General features: G+C 40.0%; 3 protein-coding genes across 8 annotated transcripts in view; 1 reads left to right on the forward strand and 2 right to left on the reverse strand.

The window, feature by feature from the left end:
* Nucleotides 1-3142, reverse strand: part of nid2a (nidogen 2a (osteonidogen)) — a 43008-nt gene extending 39866 nt beyond the window's left edge. Inside the window, 1 exon segment of the mRNA XM_046382884.1 lies at nt 3025-3142. The gene's annotated coding sequence lies outside the window, so the exon portion shown is untranslated.
* ptger2a (prostaglandin E receptor 2a (subtype EP2)) lies at nt 836-13308 on the forward strand. 5 transcript variants are annotated; one of them, XM_046382895.1, is made up of 4 exons: nt 839-1037; nt 1425-1488; nt 2333-3255; nt 9875-13308. In XM_046382895.1, the coding sequence occupies exons 3-4, from the start codon at nt 2434-2436 to the stop codon at nt 10163-10165; spliced, it is 1113 nt and encodes a 370-aa protein (XP_046238851.1). In that variant the 5' UTR covers nt 839-1037; nt 1425-1488; nt 2333-2433; the 3' UTR covers nt 10166-13308. The 5 variants fall into 5 exon arrangements, with proteins under 5 accessions (XP_046238855.1, XP_046238851.1, XP_046238854.1 ...); XM_046382898.1 differs by having other exon boundaries at nt 1425-1484; XM_046382899.1 differs by lacking the exon at nt 9875-13308 and adding an exon at nt 4512-7390 and having other exon boundaries at nt 836-1488.
* Nucleotides 3185-22769, reverse strand: part of txndc16 (thioredoxin domain containing 16) — a 56326-nt gene continuing 36741 nt past the window's right edge. Inside the window, exons 23-24 of one of the 2 annotated variants that reach the window (XR_006842790.1) lie at nt 6020-6113; nt 3185-3297 (exon numbers count right to left, since the gene is read on the reverse strand). The gene's annotated coding sequence lies outside the window, so the exon portion shown is untranslated. Of the gene's footprint in view, nt 3298-6019; nt 6114-22769 lie in introns of those variants that run through there. The other variant, XR_006842791.1, reaches the window with a different exon arrangement.

The raw sequence follows: 22769 nt of genomic DNA on the forward strand, positions 1-22769 counted from the left end.
AGGTAGCACTTTCTACATGATGTCTTTATTTGCTTTGTTATTTTTGCAGTGACACTATTCACAGGTCAGGCCAACTGCACAGTGTCGTGTACATTTGAGAGACCTTTTCCCTGCTGTTTGTTTAGACAAACACTGATTCATGGACAGAGAAAGGAATGTCATTCAATCAGCACTTCGTGTAAGCCACGGTGAGCATCTAAACTCTATTATCCTGAACAAACACGTACAGAGCGACAGGTAGAATGTGTAGTAATGTAAGCGCCTGTTCTCACACAACAATAGTCCTTGCAAGTCAGGAATCTGTCTATGTTTGTCTGGATTACTGTGTAAAATAATTACTTTACATTTGTGCTGAGGCGGTTAGTCTGTTTCTGTTTACAACATTGATTAATCAACATTTCCTGGCTCCAGTTCTTCTGTGAGTTAATGTGGGGCTTTTGTGTTGTTTTATGTCACTTCGAAGTATTTTTTGACTATTTTCCTTATGTAGAATAAAGAATTAATTGATTGATAAAACACAATCTACATATTAAACTATCATCATTCAACGTTTTATGACTCTACGTGTGTGTTAATTTATGCACTCCTTTCCTTAAAAGCAAATTATTTTAAAGTGAGTTTTGTTCCTCTGAGCCAAACTTCTTTGGTAACACTTAATTTAAACTTGGAAATTAAATAAAATACTTATCAAATTTTGGGAATATCACTTCAGATATTTGACTACACGTCGCTTCAGGCTTGGTATTCCAAGAAGTTGATGCTATTTTCTCGTAGCTTTTGAGGTGAGACCTGACATCTGGCTGTGGGTGTACCCACGTGACGTCAGCGCATCACTGCGCGTTGCGCGGGTCCATTCATGCCTGCCTCATCAGTGCCGCGCGCCTCGCCCTCACTACAGCTCACCTTTAAGACCAGAGCAGCGTTAGAAGTGAGACAAAGGATACACTGGGATATACTCCTCAGTGCTGCGCGACTCCACGTGGACTGTAAAACACGGACTTAAGCGAGCACATCACGGGGAGCAAGTTATGAAATAGGTGAGAAGTTCATTATTTGGACGCGCTTCACGGCAGTGGAGTCCGCGCGGATGTGACAGTTGTTGCCTCGCGCTGTTTACTCCTTCCAGAGCGACCTTTGAGGAAGACTCAATTTAGAAAAGTAAAATAAAATCCTCGCTGATTTAAGTAATTCTGTTTACCTGTGGTCGATCACACACAGCAGGCTGTACGTTCAGCAGCGTGTGTGTCCTCTTCCGATTCCAGCTTTAACAACTAGTTAGTCTGTCGTCTCAGCCGAAACACAACCAGGCGTCCACGGACCCAACACCTGGACACATCTGTCAGAGCTCTGACACGTGATTTGGGACAGACATCGCACATTTCCACATTTTCACACAGTCATTTTTTTTTTATTGACCGATTCAGTGACGTCTGAACTCCAGCAAGCATCACCGGAGCGGATACGTCGTGCACTGGACAGAGCAAGTAGGTGAGTCAGTTTTCTGCTCCTTACAGTGAAAGTGAAGGCACACACATGTGGAACAGATGTGTAATATCATGTAGGCCTACATTTACGCAGCACAGAACTCGTGTTCTCCAGGGGGAATCTTTTGAAGCCACAGTCTGTCAGCTGATATGTGTTGACTGGTGAGACAGAAGGGGAACAACTTTGGGTTTCACAACTCTTAAAGTCATACTGGAGGAAAGTTCAAACCCTGGAGTTTTTCAGCATATTCAAAATGAGAGAAAGATGTCATTCTTGCTTTTCTGTGTGTGCATGGGATTAGTCAAGATAGACAAAGACTTGCAAACATGGAATTAGAGTGGCTTGTCTATTCAAAACTGTTGACATCCAGTCAAAACAGTGTCTGAAAGCAAAGGAGACCGGTAAACATCCTTCAAAAAATCATGAAGGGTCTCCTCAGGCCAGTGAATAAGTAAGCAAATGTTGTGGCTTGTCAGTTTAATTTTGAATAGACTGGAACATAATGCTCACATGTAGTACTCGCTGAGGTTTCTTTCCCTTTTCCTGGCAGCCAAGACCTTATGTTTGATCAACAGTCAGACTCGGCTGTGACTAAATGATTTTAGTTTCCCACAGCTCAAAGTAACTCAAATCGTTTTTTTCTTGTTGTCATGTCAGGTGTGGTAAACGCGTCAAATCTTAACATTTCTTCAGCATGAATCAGCAAATGGTTATTTTGTTTTACATGAAAATGAATGTGCATGTCCCAATAGATTAGGAAAATATCTCTTGTCAATTAACTCATCTATGAATCGACTAATAATTGCAGCGGACAGTTATATTTTTTTCTTCCTTTCTGTCTAACCAGGATGGCCGCAGACAACTGTTTAAGGACTTTCTAAAGTTTTCACGCTTTTTTTGGTAGCAGAGGCATATTTCCCAACTACACTCAGCCAGTTTTGAGCCACAATGGATACATCTGACGACCCGTGCCACAGCCAGCACAACATTGACTCCACCAAGAGCCCGGTGATCAGCGCCATCATGTTCGCAGCAGGCATCGTTGGCAACGTGGCTGCCCTGGTCATCCTGGAAATTCGTCGATGTAGAGACATAAGGACCAAAAACAGGCAGCGGCGTTCGCTGTTTCACATCCTCATCACATCGCTGGTGGTCACAGACTTGGCAGGCACCTGCTTCGTCAGCCCGCTGGTGCAGCTGTCGTATTCACGCAACACCACCTTAGTGGGGATGTCGCCCGAAAATCAAAGCGTGTGTAAATACTTTGGTGTCAGCATGACCTTCTTCAGCTTGGCCACCCTGTCCCTTCTCTTTACTATGGCACTAGAGAGATGCTTTGCCATTGGGTACCCCTACCTGTACAACCAGCATGTCACCATGAAATGTGCCTATATCACAATCCCATCTGTGTTTGTGTTATGTACCTTATTCTGTCTCCTTCCCTTTGCGGGATTTGGTAATTATGTACAATACTGTCCCGGCACATGGTGCTTCATCGACATGAACCCACTGGGAAAGGAGGATCGTGCTTATGCCAACCTGTATGCCACTGTGATGTTAGTGCTGGTGCTGGCTATCGTGGCGTGCAACGGTTTTGTTGTGTACCAGCTCTTCAAGATGTACCAGCGTCGGAGGAGGAACGGCTCAGTGATGGGGGCCGCTAGATCCACCAGCGACCGCAGGGTCACGTCCATAGCTGAGGAGGTGGAGCATCTCGTCCTGTTGGTCTTCATGACCATCATCTTCATCATCTGCACGCTGCCCCTAGTGGTAAGAAGACGGTCGATGACTCACATGCATGCTTAGTCTGTTCTGTAAAAAAAAACACACATGTACACTTTCCAGGTGAGTTAAAATGATCAGTCAGCTGACCACTGACTATTGACAGCAGCTGACAGTAGTTTCATGATGGTGTGCATGAGCAGGTCTGGTGTTTTACCTGACATTCATAAAATAGCATCATATACCTGTAATGTGGCCACTAAGACCAAGAAAACAACATCATTTAAGTTAATGACGAGCTTAATGAATTAATCACAATTCTACACATAACCAATCACAGCACAGTATTGTTTGTAGATTAATATATTGCTTGGCCTTCCAGGATGATACAGAGCCAGATAAACAGGATTTGTTGCTCCATCTTGTTTTAAATTTAAACTTTTAGGCAGGCTATAGTTTGTGCTTGTGTGTGGTATCTAGAGGTATCTAGGTTTTCTTGCTCCCAATATCAACATTAACAACATATAAATAGTATTAAAGATACAGAATATGCATGTGTTTTATGTGTGCCATCCAATCAAAAGTCATTTAGACTATACTGAAGGGAACGTCAGATTGTGTGATATATTAATTAATTTCCTATTAACTTTCAGTTCCCCAGTATCAGCTGGTAACAGTCAAAAGATAAAACTGCTTTGTGGCACATGAATGCAAGTCAGCCACAAAAACATGACAACAGTCATATAAAAAATATGTGTGCGCAATCTGCGATCTGATATGCAGCATATCTGTGTGTACCTGTCCCTGCACTTTGTCATTTTGTGTGCATGCAGCTTGAGTTATACAATAGACTGTGGACTAAGGGCTGGTGCTAAGCTACAGACAGGAAACACTCTATCTGTAGTGAGATTTGACTCAGTTGACGACTTTGATGCCGCAGGTATTAAATATAGATACTGTATCAGGGTAGATGTCTTCTGACTTCTCACATTTTTCTTTACTGATGTTATCATATTTAGATTATTCAATCTTTTCTCAGTTAATAGGGTTTAAAGGATAATATAAATCACCCTTTTACAATTGCTACTGTCAAAAATAAATAAGGTGCTGTTTTCCAGTTTATTGTTACTGAGGAAGTCAGTAGAGAAAGTAGGCAGGAAAAACTGAAATAAAATGTGGATTTTTTCCCACCCCGTAAAACAATATATGCTTATATGGGTGGAGAGTCTAATCATGAGAATCACTTTTGTGAAGGGAGCTGAACTCTGCAAAGATTTATTTTTGTTTTTATCCTATACATTAAGACAAATTCATCAACATCACGTCCTTTGAAGAATCCAGGTTATGTCATCAGGAAGACCAAAATGAGAGGCGAGTATCTGTCTGAGAAATTTAAATGAGATCGACCCCATCACAGCAGAACAGCCAGTGAAGCACTGGGTCCAGTACATTAATGAGTTACACAACTGGACTCTGATGAGCTGATGGCAGTGCTGGCACAAAGCTCTGGTGTTGTTATTTCTAACTCAATTAGCCAGTGAAAACCAGTTATGAGATATGAGCTGGACAGCTGATGTTGAGATGTGCGGATGAATGGATGGACCAAAGTACGAATTCAACCCGCAAATGACTCATTTCCCAAATTATTGGCCATTATGTTGCCTGAGTAAGACCTGTTTGTGACCACCTCAGTTTTTGGAAATTGTCACTTTGAATTTCAAATGGAAAATCAATAATCCTCCCAGCAGTATATGATTTAGTGCACTTTATTTTAGCAGTAATGGGCCAAAGTGGCCCATCTTGTGCGCTGATGCTGTGGGTGGAAAAGCAGAACATTATTCTCTGCGACGATTACCAAATTCTAGATCCTTCCTTAAATCCTTCTTAATTTAATAGCATCCACAACATCACAAACACAGATCATGTGAAGACAGAAGCCATTTTATGGATGAGCTTGAGTTTTCATTACATAAACAGATGCTTCAACACAGTCAGTGCAGTCACAGTTTAGCAATCATTCGAATGAATTAAATTGACACTTTAGTGCAAATATTGCTGTTGCTTTAACCCAGCTGTATCACAGATTCTTCCATTTGATGCTCATATTAATAGATTACATGAGGAGCCGCCGGCTGCCTTACGCATTCAGGCATAATCACATACTGTTTGTTCAGAGCTCACAGATTTAGACTTAATGATGTGACTGACTCAGTAATTAAAACTTTTACTCCCACTGCCTCCTAAACTGGACAGCCTTAAATGATTTTTTGAAAAGCGTTAAATTATTTAAATGTAGCGGTTTATTACATTAAGCACTGTACACTTTGTCCCAGGTGTCGACTATTGGAGGCAGGTAAAGGACACGGGTATCAGTTTTCCACATTGGCTGTCTTCTTCCCCTCATCGGGAGGCTTAATAAAATAGATGACTCGGATACAGCGAGGGGAAACAAGGAGGCGGAAAGGGAGCCAGCATGAAAGAAGATTGTAAGAGAAGAAAAACAAATTAGGCTACATCAGCTCATCAGATTAAATTTTGTTCCTGTTAGATCACTCTTGGTTTCACCTCTTATTGACGGATTTCTAGTTAGTACATTGGTCATTTTACTCATTAGGCTGCGTAGCTGCATCTTCTTGTCTGTTGTGTGAAGCTATTGGCTTGTCTTACCGTCTCTTTATCAGATATGCAGTGACAGTCAGCAGACCTTTCAACACCGCTGGCAGAAGTCACCATAACATTAACGTCAGCCATATATGATAAATTATTCTTGTAATGGGAGTCCTGTGTCATACACAACTAGTGCATCACTTACGTGTGGCTGGCGTGTTCGGTTTCCTCAGCTGTACTCTTCATATTTCTGCAGAATGGCCACGTTCACCTATTGGCAGACATTTCCATTTGTTGCCCTGCAGGAAGAAGTGGAAAACCTTTTACCATATTTCATTCAAAGCACACACAAAGTGATTATGCTGTGGGGGATTTGGAACATCCACTGCCAAGTTGAATTTCCTTTTCCAGTCCTTCCTTTATGATCTAATTGAAGGCAAAAATGTCTACTGATAGCAAACATTTTACATTTTTAGCTGAGGGTCCATCCATAATGAGTTCTGGTGTCTGAGCAGAGCATTAAACAGGACCTCAGTGATCTCTTCACGTATGCCTGCACAGAGGAGACTTTAGACATTTGCTGTGTTGGTGGGGACAAAACTGTGAGCTTTTGCTTAAGGAAAAGTGTCTCTTATAACTTGCCACCGCGTAGACTTGTTACAAAACTGTGATAAACTGATGAATGAGATGTTTTCAGGAGAGACACTGTTTTGAACAGATGCATGATTCAAATGACACACTTTAACATATAACATCAGGTGAAAGCACACAGTAGGTATAGCCACCAAGTGCACATGTAAAACAGTCTGCTCGAGAAGCAGCTTTTACTAACCCACAGAATCCATGTATATTAGCTCACTAGCTACAACTGATAAAAGTGACGCTAATCATATCAACTGCTGGTTATGGGAGGTCTGTTTCTGTCTGAATTTCAAGTCAGAAGTCTGCCATTAATATTGTAAACTTCATGGAGCAACAGTAAGTAGTATATTACTCTGTGTTAACATTTGAGAGTTGTTTTATATAGGCTTTGTGTGGCTTCCCATGCCTACACATTTTAAGACTAAACAATTCTACAAATGCATAATTTATGAAGAGCCTTATATAAACACTCATAGGCTCAGTCAGTAATATGATACCACAGTCCGAGGTCAGGATGTCTCCCCCCCCACACACACAGATCATATTACATTTTCGGCCTGTATGAAACTGTGCACTGATGATGTGTTTGTGTGTGTGTGTGTGTGTGTATGATGTGCCTCCAGGTTTTCTGCGACTGCAGTGAAATTGAAAATGTCTTTTGGCTCAGGAAAATAACCTCTCTGATGGAGAGGAGACATAGTCAGAAAAACTGAAAAGATCACATTCAAATACATTGACTTTTGGGGGCATATTTGAAACTTACACATACTTCAACAACTTTTCATGAGGTCCTGTGGGAATAGAGAAGCATGCAGCTTCTCACACTAAGGTTTTCAGAAAAAACAGAAGCAGAGATTAAAGTATAATCATCTTCTGACTCATGCATTTGCTCAACACATGCACAAAACAATTTAAAATGTTGTTCTTGAAAATAAAACTCTGTTGTCTGAACATCAACTCCTTGCAGACCGTTCGTATTAACACTTTATGACACTTCCTGTTGGTGCTGAGAGAGGAAAGGAAAATGGGCTCACAGTGTGAGTTGGATTTCACGGCTGAGCCCGGATAAATGAAAAAGTCTGTCTCCTTACGCACACACAAGACATCGGCTACCCTGTTTTTGTCTCACACTCATGGCAAGGCCTGTCACTGATCACAGTTAATGACCTCATGTGGTTTTGCTTAAAACAAAATTGAGAAAAGCACACCACACCTCATTCATCTTTCTTTCTAAAATAGTTTGTATTTGTTGTTGTTGTTGCAGTGATTGAATGAGTTATGTAACAATTACCACTTCCCTGAAGTAATTGAGTATGTAAGAGTTTTCGCACCCATCAAGCTAACATCTGCTGATGTGCCTTCAAGCAAGACTCAGTTTCCAATTGCAGCTGTGTAGTCAGCTGGGAAGGCAGTTACTCAGAAAAATTACCAATTAATCTTTGTGGCAACAGTTCATTCACTGGATTGCATGACTGCGCAACAGGAAATTGACCTAACAAGACTGGCACAACAAATATTGGTGCAACCAAGTCAAACCTTTGTCAGTTCAGAAGAAAAAGGGTGGACAGTGAAAGAATAGAAAATATTTAACTGGATATTGTTCCTCTCCGACCCCCAGAGAGACCAGCAGCAGGAATTTCTGAACCTGTGAACTAGTCATAGCTTCCATGGATTGTATTAATGTGTGGGTTCCCAAGCTTCTGGCCATCGTCACAAGCAGTTTACGACTTTTCATTCCAGTCAATCGCCGCAGTAGCTCAGCTCACAGACATATTTTAACCACAGACGAAGAACAAAAAAGTGAAATCAGTTGCTCATTCTTGGCCTTAAGGGTTCCAATGAAACAGATGTATTCAAAAGCCCCTTTCATTATAAAAGGTCAGAGACTTAGTAATATAACAGTTATCACGTGTGTCATATACTGAGGTTTGTATATTTCCTTTAATCCTGTTTTATTTGACTGGAAGACAGCTGAGGGTTGCACATGTTTTCATCATTTCACAGGAGAGGCATCCATTACCAAGAGTGAAAACATTTTGTTATTGTACGCTATTATTCTGCACTGTGAAGGCAAAAACCTAGCAACCATTTTCTTTCAACCAAGACTTTCAAACCTAGAGACTGAATTTCATGTTAAGAAAAAAATTTCAAGTAATGTAAAAAATGCTCAATATTTCCATTAGTGAATAGTAGAATAATTTGTGCAGACAGTATGAATGATAGTGAATGATAGCGATAAAGAACACAATAGATTCTTTCACTATCTGTGTATCTTCGTAAACCAACTCAGCTGGATATCAGCATGGGAATCTCAGTTTGGCCCAGCCATAGAATTCAACATCTGCCTCTCAGCCATTCATGAAACCACAAAATACACACATGTTCACATTCTCAATGATTTATAGGCTGCCGTGTTTGCCCTGGTTATTGGTCTGAAGAGCAAACAAAATTAAGCTGAGAGCAATTCAAATATCCTGTTCGAATTACAACATTACTGTGTTCTCTGCAAACATCCTGTGTGTTCTGGGATCAGTGTCAGTGCTTTCTGCATGTCCGCGAGCATGCTTTTTGTTGAACATACAAGAGTTGAACATATATTTAGCCCATATCCAAAGTGCACACTCACTCAGGTGACCTCTGAAAACATTCTTTATGGGTTGGAGATGCTGGCAACTGACATGATCCCCTTGTGACAAAATTTGCCATTTTCACTCTACCAGCCAATCTTTAGGGCACTGATCATAATCTAAGAGCCTGAGAGGAAACATAAAAGGTTTGGAGTAATTACCCTTACTGTGCCACAGTTAGTGTATTTTTCCTCATCGCTCCCTTCCACACCCTAAACAGTATTCTGAGTTTAAATTAAAATAAGTAGGTAACCTGCAACAAACGATCGCTGTGCTTTAAAGTGTGAAATGGACTTGAGGTCACATGCTGAGAATGTGTACATGTTTAGAGTTGAGAACAGTTTTCTGTTTGGGGACGGGGATTATTGTGTTGCTGAACTGGCAGGAAACAAAGAAAAGGTCACTGATTTCTGAGATGTGCTACTTCATATCATATATGAGTAATATCGTGTCCTCAACAACGAGAGTAGATATGTTGTCATAACAAAACCTCAGTGACACCCAGGCATTCAAGGGACTTTTAATGTGAAAATGCATGATAAGCATCAGCTTGGCATTTAAAGGTAAATGTCTTCAGTTTCTACTGAACACTGTCCTCCTATTGCCATCAACTGGCCCCCGTCTTCATCTTATTGCAGCCATTGAGGGTGTAGCGTTGAACCAGAATGTGAACTGGGATGTGGCTGTCATGGATAGTGTCAGCAGAGGGATTATACACTGGCAGCAAATTCAACACACAATCTCTTTTTCCTCTTTCGGCCTCTTCTCTCCTGCCTCTGTCCATCTCTCAGATCCGAGTGTATGTCAACTCCACGCAGCCTCGCACGGAGTCTCACCGTCTGGACCTGACTGCCCTCCGCTTCATCTCTGTCAACCCCATCATCGACCCGTGGGTCTTTATCTTCTTGTCTCCCAGTGTGCTGCACTTTTGCAGGGCCTCAGCCTGCCAGGCGCCCTTGGTGATCTCCAGGGGTTCTGTGTGCAAATCATCACTGGCCAAACAGAACTCTCCGGCTGACCTGGAACTGTCTCGCCCAACATTGGACTACACCGTGAACTTTCACACTGTGGAATCTCTATGACCATAACAGTATTTTATTGTTTGATATTTATAATTACTGGACACAGGATTGGATAGTGTGTTTTCCTGAGAAGTTTCGCGGACTACAACATCTCTCCCATGTGGGTGGAGTTTCTTATCTATTTTATGGGTGTTTCCTTTCGATTACGGACCGCTCTGTTTAACTGATAAAAACACCAGTTCTTTAAGCTGGTGGCCACATCTTGCCATATACAGAGCGTTTCCATCCACTTACAGCATTTGAGTTAAGTTTAGGGAATGTTGAGGCAGACTGATGTTGCTCGAAGCTTTCTAGCGTAGAAGCTCACATTTTGCCTCATTGGCTGCTTATGTGTGATGCCACTTAATCAGTTAAATGAAAAAGGCTGCTGATGGGAGCTGGCAAAACAAAGAGACTTGATTTAGGTTTTGTGATGATCTGGAATAGACTGCAAGCGCTTCTGCCAGCATTAAACAAAGATGTTCAGCTGGAGACGTTTGCGCAAGGAGATGTGACAGTATATCATGTAAAGGTATTCATGAAAGAGAAACAGACTTAAGGCCTTGCTGTATATGCCTTCTCTGATTCAAATGCTGCTTTCTGAACAGTTCTTACTGGGATGCTGAGCATACAGGAATGATTTTGTTTTCCTTTATTGTTTTTTTTTAAACCTGGCACTGACATGTAATTTTATAGAGCACAGTCATTGAAAAACTTGCTTGGGGTCCATATTCAGATCAACTGGGATCGCGATGCTTATGTAATAGTTTTCACAGGTTATCAGAAGAAGGGTGCTGACATACCCAGACATAGTCTAGACCTGAGGTGTGCTTATACAAGTGCAAAAAATACCTCAAATATAGCATGGCTTTCTCTTTTGAACACTTCAGCAGTTATGGGTCATCATCTTGAGAACATGATCTTATGGCCTTTGAGTTTCTGAACTCCTGACCTTAAGCTGTGGTCTACTTTGGTAACCTTTGCCCTCGCTCGCCCGCGAGACTCCTGCTGGAAAGGTGAAAGGGCAACCATCCCAGAATACAAGAGGGTTAAAACTCACCACTTGAGGAGGTTGTGAGAGAGAGAGAGAGCTAAACGTAAACAAAAGCTTTGCTGATTGCAGTGACAATATCTCATTTATACTTATATGTACAGTATGTAGCATATACTATTATATAATAATACTAAAAAAAATATTCAGATGAGACTGCAGTTACTTTTTGACTTGAAAAACAGCAGAGTAAATCACTTAATCTGGTCTATGAAATATGAAATGAAAGATAGCACACAAGTGTAGAAAATGTGGTACTTCCTAAAGAGCAAACTACCTCCTTTAAAGACAAAACATTTATTTTGTCTTATTATTTTGATTATTTTGTCTAAACACTTGCAGATAAACTTCCTAGAATACATACTGGAACTGAAATTGATGGCTTTCTTGTAAACAAAGTGATGCTACCTTAAACTAGTCAGTTATAGTGAAAGTTTTTTTTTTTGGAAATACTGTTAAAAATAAATATCTTAATCATTTAATAATCTCATTTACAGAATGTAGTATTGGTTACAAAACATACAATGTAAAATGTAGCGTATTGAGCCTGTTGGTTATGAACATAAATTGTCTTTTACCCTTTAGAAAGTACCATGTTTTGTTTTCAATTTGTGCCACAAATCAGTTCTCTTTTCAAGTCTTTTTCAAGTTTCTCAAGTCATTTGTGATGTAACTGTATTTGACTCTAAACTTTTTAAGATGTATTTTTTTATCTTCTATTGCCAGGTACCGGTACTTTGTTTTGTCGCGTTGCCTATAGGTAATTTGGAAACAATGAAAATGGTTGTCTTAATTTTTCTCCATCAACTTTACGACTGAAGAGTCATTTAAACTGCAGTAGTTTTACGAGGGGACATCTTGAAATGTTGCTTTTATTCACTGTCTCTTTCCTGAGGACCACCATTCATAAGGGACAAAGGCCCAGATGGAAAATATCATGATTGCTGTCTGTGATTATACTCATGCAGAAGTTCAACAGCCAACTAAAACAAACCTAGAAACTACAGCTTTTCTTTCAGGTCCACCTATAAAAAAACTAAAGTCAAAAATCTCCCCCTGCCATAGACTCCATTAGTCAGTCTGCAATTAGCCTACACAGTTCAATGTAATGTGATCTGCTGCCCACCAACGTAACACATCATGACATTAAAGTGATGTCAGTTGAAACCAACTTGCTGAAAACAGATGAGTTTCCTGAGAAGCAGAGGGTGTACTTCTCCTTTTGTTCGGCATTCTGGTTAAAGTTACACATGGCTGGATTCATAATGGTTTAAATTACACAACACCAGGGGGAATTGTAACTATGACGGCATCTCCTCATTTAGAACAAATCCAGTTTAAACAGGGCTTAAGTGTCTGGCAAGAAAATAAGCTACTACAGTTTTTTGTAGGATCTCTGGTCACAAATATCTCTCTTTCTCTCTTCCCCTCTCTCTCTTGTGAAAACGAAAAAAAAACTCTTGCATGGATTATACAACAGCAGGAGCCAAGTTGAAACTGAAAGTTCAAGTGTGTAAAATGTGAGAAAAACAAAGAGTTCTCAACTATCTGTCATTTTAAAGAATGCCAGAAAATGTGTGCATCAGGTAAACCTTTAGGATGTAAGCCTTTATCCGAAAGTGTCAAGTGTGTGTGTGTGTGTGAGAACGCTGACGATGTTGCTATTGTGCTGTGAGAACTGCAGTTTATTGCCTCCAGTTGTCTGTTGTTGGTTCTGCGCTCAGCAACAAAACTTTCAGTGTTTACGACGGTGACTTACTGTTTCCTGTGGATGTTATTGGTGCACTTTGCCGCTGTGTTTGTCTGCGTGTCCCAGTACTTTTTTCATTTTGCATTATTGTGAGTATAAATGTACATCTGTATTTTTTCACATACATGCTTGTGTCTCTATGTACCTAAGGATTGGTTCAAGCTTGTGTGCATGCCAGTGTGTGTGTGTGTATGTGTGTGTTTGTGTGTGTGACAGACAGCACTGATATGTAATGGTGTCAAACCCAAATGCTACCTGCCTGGATGTCTTGTAATCATAAAGTACTGTACATGAAACTGAATGCACTGAGCACACGAGTGTGTATGTGTGTGTTTTATGTAAATAAAGATCTCATCCACCACACATTCTGTTCAACCTGCATTGTAACCATTTTCCTACACACACACACACACACACAGATGGATGGGTTCCAGATGTGGAGAACATATCCAAAATCTTTTAATTAGATGTGTGTGTTTCACTTTCTGCCTGCCTTTGAGGGATTTTCCCTCCATGAGACAGGCTCATTTGTTAGTGTGGCATATGTGTCATTTCAACACTACACATTTCTTTGGTTGAACCTGAGGAAGCCAATATATTGAGTGTGAGCTATGACCACTTTAACCAATGCGGTCTTTTGACAGCAAAATGGCAGTGGCACAGAGGAAGTCAAAACATGTCTTGTGATCAGCCAGCTCATTCGTTTTGTTGTCAAGCACAGATTTGAGCTAGTAAATGCATTCTGTGGTTTCAAGCAAACTGACTATACAGTATTTATGGAAATACAGTTTGCATGTTCTCCCTGTGCCTGCGTGGGTTTCCTCCGGGTACTCCGACTTCCTCCCACAATACCAAAAACATGCACATTAGGTTAATTGGCTACTCTAAATTGCCCCTAAGTGTGAGTGTGAGAGTGTGTGGTTGTTTGTCTTTGTGTGTTGACCCTGCGATTGACTGGCGACCAGTCCAGGGTGAACCCCGCCTCTCGCCCGTAGTCAGCTGAGATAGGCTCCAGCTCCCCCACGACCCTGACGGATAAGCGGTATAGAAAATGGATGGATGGACTAACAACAGTAGCTATAAACAAATACATTACTCACATATGAACAGATACAAACCACATCTTGACTGACACACTTTCTCAGAGTCAGAAAGAGTTTTATAGCTTTTGCTCATCGTCATGTATTATGGCTGCAACTTCTTCCAGAACTCATGTTTAAATGAATTTGAAATAGCACATACAAAAGAGACGCTGTGTGCATTCACACTTGAGGTACAGCAGCTTAACTATATGGATTAAATCTCTTGACTCTCTTGAACATCACTTGCATCTGCACCTCCGCCCACGGCATGCACAACTTCCTTTTTTTTTTTACAACATGACCTGATGCAATACTGTCTTGTATTTTTCCATGTGAAAACATTCTATCTGGACTATTCACTTCCACCAGGACAATTCACTGTTACACAGCTTTTATTCTGGCCCACTTTAGACTCTTTGTTTTTGAAGGTGAGGTTCAAATAGAAAACAGACTTTCTTATTCTATTAATTTCAGCACATGGCTTAAATACTGTTATTTTTGTATATTTTGTGAGTTGCTAAACATATATTTTAGTGATATTAATAGATGTTGGCATGCCTGAGTGAGTCCAGTTTTGTGTGGGTGAGGTAATTACACTCACATTTGAAATATATTATGGTGTTTTTCCTTTTCATATTTCATAATTAAAATCATTCATCATGAAGACCTTTCACTCCACACTTTCATGAAACCTCACTTTATGATTCTGTCTGTCTTTTGTAGATATAACTGTCCTCTTCTCTTTTTGCAACACTTCCCTCTCTCCTTTCCCCTCACCATTAGCCAGTGAATGTAAGATAATCTTATTTATCAGGAGTTATGATTCAGGACTGGCGACATTAAATGCCACAACCCATTTATATGCCTCTCTCTCCCCTCCCTCTCTTTCAATTCATTCTGCAAGTTAATCTGTCTTGCTCCCCTTTTCTTTTCATCTCTAATTTCAGCAAAACAAAACAAAAGTCCTCTTAGCATCAGGCACTGGTGCGAGCAGTGTGCATGAATATTTATAAGTTATATTTTTCTGATTGTTATCTATAAATATTATTTGGATGCGAACATTTGATATGAAATCTTCTTCAACATTATTGTCTCCAGGGTTAGAAATAAGTAATGGAGACTTCCTGTGTCTTGGTATGCTTTTTAGATGAGTCACTGGTCTTTCCTCAAACAATGATGACCACAATGTAGATCAGTATTTACTTCATCAACCATGCTTTCCCTACAATAGTCATCGTGGTGTTCCTCCTGCTGAGTGATGAGGACAAGCTGTAAGAGCTGCTGCTAACAGAAAGCTGCTCTGTTATGTCTTCTGTAAATCGATTGCATCTGTGTTTGTCCTGCCAGGACATGCCAAACTGTCTGCCGAGAAAAAGGTCCACAGATCAAATGAGTTTACTAACTGTATAGAATGTGGAAGCAGTCACTGAGAGGGATCAGCCAACAGAGAATTATCACCGGACTCTATAGTGAGCATTTCAGCATATTTCAGCTCACTGCTCTTACGGCTCACTACGTTACAGCTTTGGTTCACTCGTTGCACCCATCAGCAGCAGGCAGCTGTTCTCAGCTGAAAAGCTCTGATAAAGCCACTGTACATTATCAGCCCACACCAAACGGCAGACAGACACAGTTAGCGACTAGCTGGTGAACATAGTTAAGCATTCAGCAGCAAAAGAGTCACAAGATATTTCATCCAGGAGTTCTTGGAGAGAAAAACAGAGCTAAATGAGTGTTAGTGTTGCTCTGTGTCTGCTCGATGCTCAAATAAATAATTTCATCATGTGATAACATGTAACTGCAGCAGTTAAAGCCTGTTGCATTGTTTTTGGGATCAAAAAAAACACCACATAAAATCAAATTGTCTGAATTTTGAAACAGGAGTATTGAGAGTCAAATCTACATTGCTGATGACACATGTCATTTGATTACATTTGACAAAAACGCAATTTCCCATTATAATTACCCATAAGTCACTATATATCCTGCTGTCCATTAATGTCCCACCAATAAACAATTACATCCAACTGACCAACAAGACATCTGGAACACATCAGCTTTAACTGAGTTTATGCCACATAATTGATTAGTTGATTAATTAACCCTGCCTCTTTAATTGGATAATCTCTTGTCTTCTGTTGTGTTTTGATTAGGTCAGAGGAAGGAAGGAGCTGACGTGTGTGTTGACTTTGTATTTGGGAGGGTGCAGATTACGTTGCTGCTTCCAGATAGTGGCACCGTATTAATGGAGACTCACCCTGAGAGAGATTTACAAAATATTCAGAAGTCAAGTTCAGAACCCCCGGTGACCCAAAACATTGTAATGTTTTCAGCCAAAACATTACAAGAAACAAGTAGTAATATTTCAGGAATAAAGCCCTAATTTAGTTTTACTTTTCCTGTTACAGTTAACTGGTTCTCACTGCTAGGTAGCAGAAGGCATTACACTAAGGAGAAAAACCAAAATATATAGTGCAAAAACACTGACAGCGTAAACAAAGAGCAAAACTTTAAAATTTGTGACGTTGTAGTGGACCAGGAGCCCTACAGGGAAACGAGACTAGTGGAGAAGAAATGTAACAGCCCTGCCTTTTTCAACAGTGCAGTCAGTTGTGAATGTGTGAATGTGAGTAATTCACACAAACGAAAAGGAAAGTCCAACTATCCCAATGAGAATCGATGTGTCAATTTTTCCTCAGCTGAGAATATGAAAAATGAATTCCTTTTGCCAGTAGCTTTTAGCAGAAGAGTAGTAATTTTTACAGCCAAGTTTAAATCATAATGTTGCCTCAAGGTTTAGTTTTGAGGATCCACACAGGTCATCCAGTCTGATTGCTTTGTCTTTTTCATTTAATATCTTGTCACCTGGCAAAGCACAATTTAGACAAACATTCACTGTGTTTGAACATGATATAGAGATGTCTTAAGCACCAAAATGAATACATGTGCATGAGGTTTTATCTGAAAAAGTGAAATGGAAGTCCTGAAAGAAATTTGTGCCTTCTTAAGTGTAACTGAATCATGATGAGATGAACACAAATGAAAAGTAAAGTGATTCTCTAAGTTTTCAAAAAAGGTTCATTAACATAAACTGACTTCCAGATTCTTTCCTCAGTAGTCAAACTGAAATTAGCTGGTTAACAACTTTTGGTCTTTCAGTCACACATAGCTGCCCACAAACACACAAGGTGTTAATGAGTAATATTTTCCATTTGCACAAGAGACTTTTCTGTAGGGTAGGGTATTATTAATTAATAATCAGTGGTCTTTCTCCCATAATATAGCTGAAATTGTATTTGAGTTCACACAGGAAAATTTTGTCTCACGTTACTCATTTGTGGATCATTTGTTACCTGGCCCAAACAGCCAGCTCTGTTTCTTCACTCAGTAACTTTTTTTATCCAAGCTGAAGATTTTTGAATTGGGCAAGTACACTTTGCACTGACTTTGTATACAATTTGGCCATGAGAAAAACTGGCTTCATGTTTGAGAATTATTTACCAGACGTGGTGAGGTATCCACTTGTTGGGCTTCAACAGATTGTGCCATTAATATAACTGCCTTGCCATAGTTTCCTGTATCAGCTCTTAACTTTGTCTGTCAGGACTTTGAAAGACACAGCAAAAATACCAACTGGATACAGATCTTATCATTTTTGTTATTTATCTCTTTTTTATTGTACTTTATAATTTTTTAAAAACTTTAAAACTAATCACATTTTGATAAAAAGTTTCTTTAATGAATCATTCTTGGGAACACCGTTAGAGCTGATGCAAGACTGAGGCAGACAGATATGTCTGCTTTGTGTTTGCCAGGAAGATATATTTATGTAAAGGTTTTATATTCTCCAAAACATATTTTTTAACAATTAGACAACATTTAAGACAACATAACCCAAGAGAAAGTCAGGTCCGTACCCAAAAGGGTTAAAAACTCCTCTGTTGCAGTGCTTTTCCAGCTCTTAACTTTAGCTTTCCATTTGAAAATTAACACTGATCTTCTTCATCCTGACTATAATGAAGGAACATTCTTCTGGTAATAGCTTTTAAAACTGCTTCATTTGTCTTCATGGAACTCACATCCAGTCTCATTGTGAAGATATTTGAAACCACAAACTTGAACACTGCACTGCCCACTGAACAGCAAAATCAAAGTTGAAATCCAGATGGAGGGCTTTCTAGTGTGTCTTCAGATAGAGGACGGATGCAGTAAATGGCTTGTTTGAGCAAAAGACAGGACAAAAAAATGCTGGTTAATAAGGGTGGGTATTATATACAATGCATAGTTGATGCCAGCCCATTTGTCCTCCATCAAAACCATCAACATTAATTGCGCACCTTTCTAAAAACACATTTGCTACCATGAAGGGACAAGACCCTCTATGGATAATTTTTACATAATGCTCAAAACTTTGTATTTATAGGCTACACATTTTATTGTTTAACTTTATTTTTAATTTGGCACTTATGGAAAAACAAAATTTGTAACACAGAGACTAAACTTTCCAAAAGCAAAAGTGAAAGTAATGGATTAAACATTATGTTAATCTGTCCGACTATAAGCTGCGAATATTAACATGCCCAGTGAAACAGTTTGCCGTTAAACACCCTCAAATGGGAAAGATTGACATGAGAAAGATGTAGCAGATCTCAGGCATCAGGGCATTAATAATCTGGGAATGATGTGATTTGTGATGCAAACAGAAAGAGTGATTTTCCCACCCATTAAGACTGCATGGTAAATATCTACCTTAGTGTTACTGTGAAGGAGTAGTTTTCTGGGTCTCACACACTGTAAGTGCACTAACAACCTGCTGCCTGCAGCTCAACTAACCAGTCTGCTGTGTCTCTTTTAAATACCTCCAAGCAATATTTAAAAACTGATCAGAGATGCACACTGACACTGCAGGCTTTGGTGACAAAAACAATGCATTTCCAGCATTGCTTCACAATAAAGGTCAATTTGCTTTGAGGCTTAACAAGAAACAAGAGCAGCAGGAAATGATCTCTTTCAATTAGCAGTGATTTGACACACTTTAGGAGAGCATTCTGACTGGTGAAAAAGTCAGCAGCATTACAATAAGCTATACAAAATATGTTAAAAAGAGCAACATACAAAGCAATATAAAAAAGTGCATATACAACAAATAAACAGCGTAATGTTGTGCAAAATAAAGTAGAAGTCAAGACCCTCTTCCTCCTGAAGTCGATCATCATCTCTTTGGTCATGTTGACATTTAGTCTCATGTGATTCTGTTCAGACCACCCCACAAAGTTGTCCACCAGTGTTCTGTACTCGCCCTCCTCTCCCTCTCTTATACACCTGACAACAGCTGAGTCATCGGAAAACTTTTGCAGGTGACATGACTCAGAGTTGTACTGAAAGTCAGTGGTGTATAAGGTGAAGAGGAAGGGAGAAAGCACAGTTCCCTGTGGAGCTCCTATATCTCTGACCACCACATCAGACAGGACGTTGCCCAGACGGACAAACTGTGACCTGCCTGTCAAGTAGTCAGCAATCCAGGAGATCCTTGATTGGAGAAATCCTTTACTTATGTGGTGTTATTTTAGATGGAGAACAAGACACATGCCAACTTTGGTGAAATGTGTTAAACCTTTCCTTGAGAACATTCAAGTTACACGACATCTTATCTAACCACCCACAGAAGGCTTATAAAACGTACTTCCAACTGCCTGCTGAGAAGTACAACAACAACAAGAATATGAATCAGACAGTAGAGGTGTCTTTCAGAGAAAGGGCTGTTTAACCCCCTCAACTACAAAACCACTTCCTCTGCAAAGGACAAATGCTCTCCTTTCACTGTAACATTGATACAAATCTCATGCCTATGAAGGAGAAACACTGTCAGAGACAGAACAAAGGTGAGCTGGTCAGTACAGAGAAAGTTAGGAGGGATGCATGAACTAGAGAGGGATTTCCCCTTTGCTCATATAGTACAGAGAAAACAGAAGGACGATTGCCTAACTTTTAAATGTCCACTATTACACACTGCAGTGGCAAACAGTCTCTGGACACCCAGTTTGGTTAAATATAACAACACACAGACGTTCCACAACTCATCCAGCTGCAAGAGTGCGATTACAGCTTCAAAACATCTGTGTGAAAACAGCTTCCTCCAGAAGCAAGCGAAACACCAGTGGCCAGGATATTGCAGCATCGGTGTGGGTACACACAAGCTCTCTCAGTTCACTTATGTCCATGGGATCCTCACTTGTTTGAAACCAACAAAACTCAAGCCTGCTCTCAGTCAGCATACTGTATGTAGTGTAGTCAGGAATACTTGAATAGACTTCCAGAGATGAAAGAAAAAAAATGGCAGAAATTCAGACAAAATCAACGCACTGCACTCTGCAAGCTTTGCACATATTATTTTACCAACACTGAGCTGGTTTGTCGAGCTACAGCACTGCACTGCATAGTAACTGTACAGCAAGAAAGACAGCAAGGTAACATGACACAGGAACTATGTTTTAATAGCTGCTGGCACAGGTACATTACACACACACACACACACACACCTCTGCAGTTTTCTTGGCAGTGTAATAGACTGCCAAACTTGTTTGCCCACTAAGACTGTTGAGCATCCCCTGCTATTAGGCTACGTAACCGTGGTAACCAAGTACAAAGTCACCGAGCAACTGTTCCACCTGGTCACACCAGGGCGACCAACTTTCTAAGTTAGTCTCACCAGCACACAATTTTGCTGCAGCCTTTTGTTTTGGTTCAGCATAGTATTAATCACTTTGACTCATGAATAGCTGCTGTTATTTAGACAAGCTCCAGACACACCTTAAACATACACATTCACCACAATTTTTAAAAATTTCTTAAGAACACAGTGATGTTGCAACATGCCACCAATTTTAAACTGCTTCCATGTTAAATGTGTTTGATGTTTCAAAAATATCAAATACAAAAATTTAAAAAAAATCAAACTGCCATCAAACAGTCAAGAGAGTCTGGAGGCTCGATGTTGAAATGAGTCGGTTTGTTTGAAGGTCTAACATGATCATGCTATGACAGAAAGGCTCCTGCTTCAAAATATCTGTCCCAGCACAACACAAAACTCCAAATAAAAATGTGACAACACACCTTCAGTCTTTTATAGGTGCAGCTTTCTTTATTATGTCATGAAAGCCATTTTGGGTGGAAAAAAATAGTTACTTCGGTATTTTTACATTGGACCCTTTACATGCCTTATATTATATATATATATATTGGAATACTTCTGATTAGTGTGACATGTTCCTGGCAGGTATTTATACCAGTAATGCTAAAAATATGCAACCACTGATAGGTCACGTAGGCGAGTCATTTAGGCCAAACCACAGCAGTGTGGTTTGCTGCTGCAGTTGCTATCTGGTCTTTATACATACAAGTGAGTCTGTGTATTCCCTCCCAGGAAACCTCTATTCAGAGAGGAAAGTACAACAACAATGTTTCTGAAGACAAACAATACAGACGTGATGTTGTGAGTACAGAGAAACTGGCAAAGACAAGGGCAAGTGTCCAAAGTTGACTCTGCAAAAGGTACCGCTGTGTGGGTGTGTATTTGTGTATGAGAGTGAACAGGGTGAGAAGTCAGTAGTCTAGACATGTCTTAAAGTGAGTGAGTGAGGGCATGTGTGTGTGTGTGTGTGTGTGTGTTTGCCCCACTATTTGTCATTTCAGTCATTATTAAGCCCCAATAAGAGCAGGGGTGTACAGAGAAATGAATGAGTCAGAAAGCAGTTTCCTGTAACTCTTATCTGACTGTAACCTGTTTTACAAGAAGAGATAATGTAATAATATGCACTGTATTCTGTGTATGAGGACAAAAGAACCACCTAGTTGAGACCCCATTGCCATTTAGTATCAAAATAATTTTTCATCAGACAACATGTGACAACAACATAGTCAATTTTTAGCAATAGCTATCTAGCATGTGATTACGTCTCTGTACAGTAGTTTTCATTATTAGTGGCGGAGTCCGCCATTCCCACGCTGGATTCAGATTATCCTCACATGCACAGGGATTCACAGGAAATGAGGCATCATTCTAATCCCAGGGCACTGTTTTTAATTTGATCTCACTGACATCAGCCTAACTGTTCACTATCAGGGCTGTATTAAGTTACCGCTAACGCTAAACCAACATATAGATAGCTTCATATTAAAAACTTTCTAAACACACATTGTGAAGAAGCTAGAGGAGCACACTGTTTGTCACTGAGGTTAGCGCAGACAGTGATCAGTTTTCAACAAAAATGCCTATTGATCGACTTATTAAAACAATGTTTGTTTGGTTGCACAGTAGAAGAAATCACCACAGGCCCAAAGAGTGTTTGCTGTCATGTCAAACCACACTTGCTGTTACAACAGTAACCAGAGGTTCCCCCAAATCCCCAGGGCTGAAACCTTAAGGCTTGCAATAAGATAATGTTTTCTCTACTAAACACTAGAATTCTGACATAATCACATGTTTGATTCTGGTTATTCTGGTAGCACTAAAACAAAAGTACTTTTGTTTTCTGACTTACAGGTGACTTATGGGAAGTGCAGTATAGAAGCCAGAACAATGAGCTTTCCCTCCTCTGTCTCTTCTTCCCCTGTTTCAGGTCTGAACACATCTAGTTTCATTCTCAGCATGATGTAATTGCCTTCCCCTCCCATGCTCTGTCTCTCTGAGAGCTGCACTTATTAAACTCTCTACAGTCCTGCCTGGCAGTTTATTCCGACCAG

The sequence above is a fragment of the Scatophagus argus genome, chromosome 24 (assembly GCF_020382885.2).
Source record: "Scatophagus argus isolate fScaArg1 chromosome 24, fScaArg1.pri, whole genome shotgun sequence".
NCBI lineage: Eukaryota > Metazoa > Chordata > Actinopteri > Scatophagidae > Scatophagus > Scatophagus argus.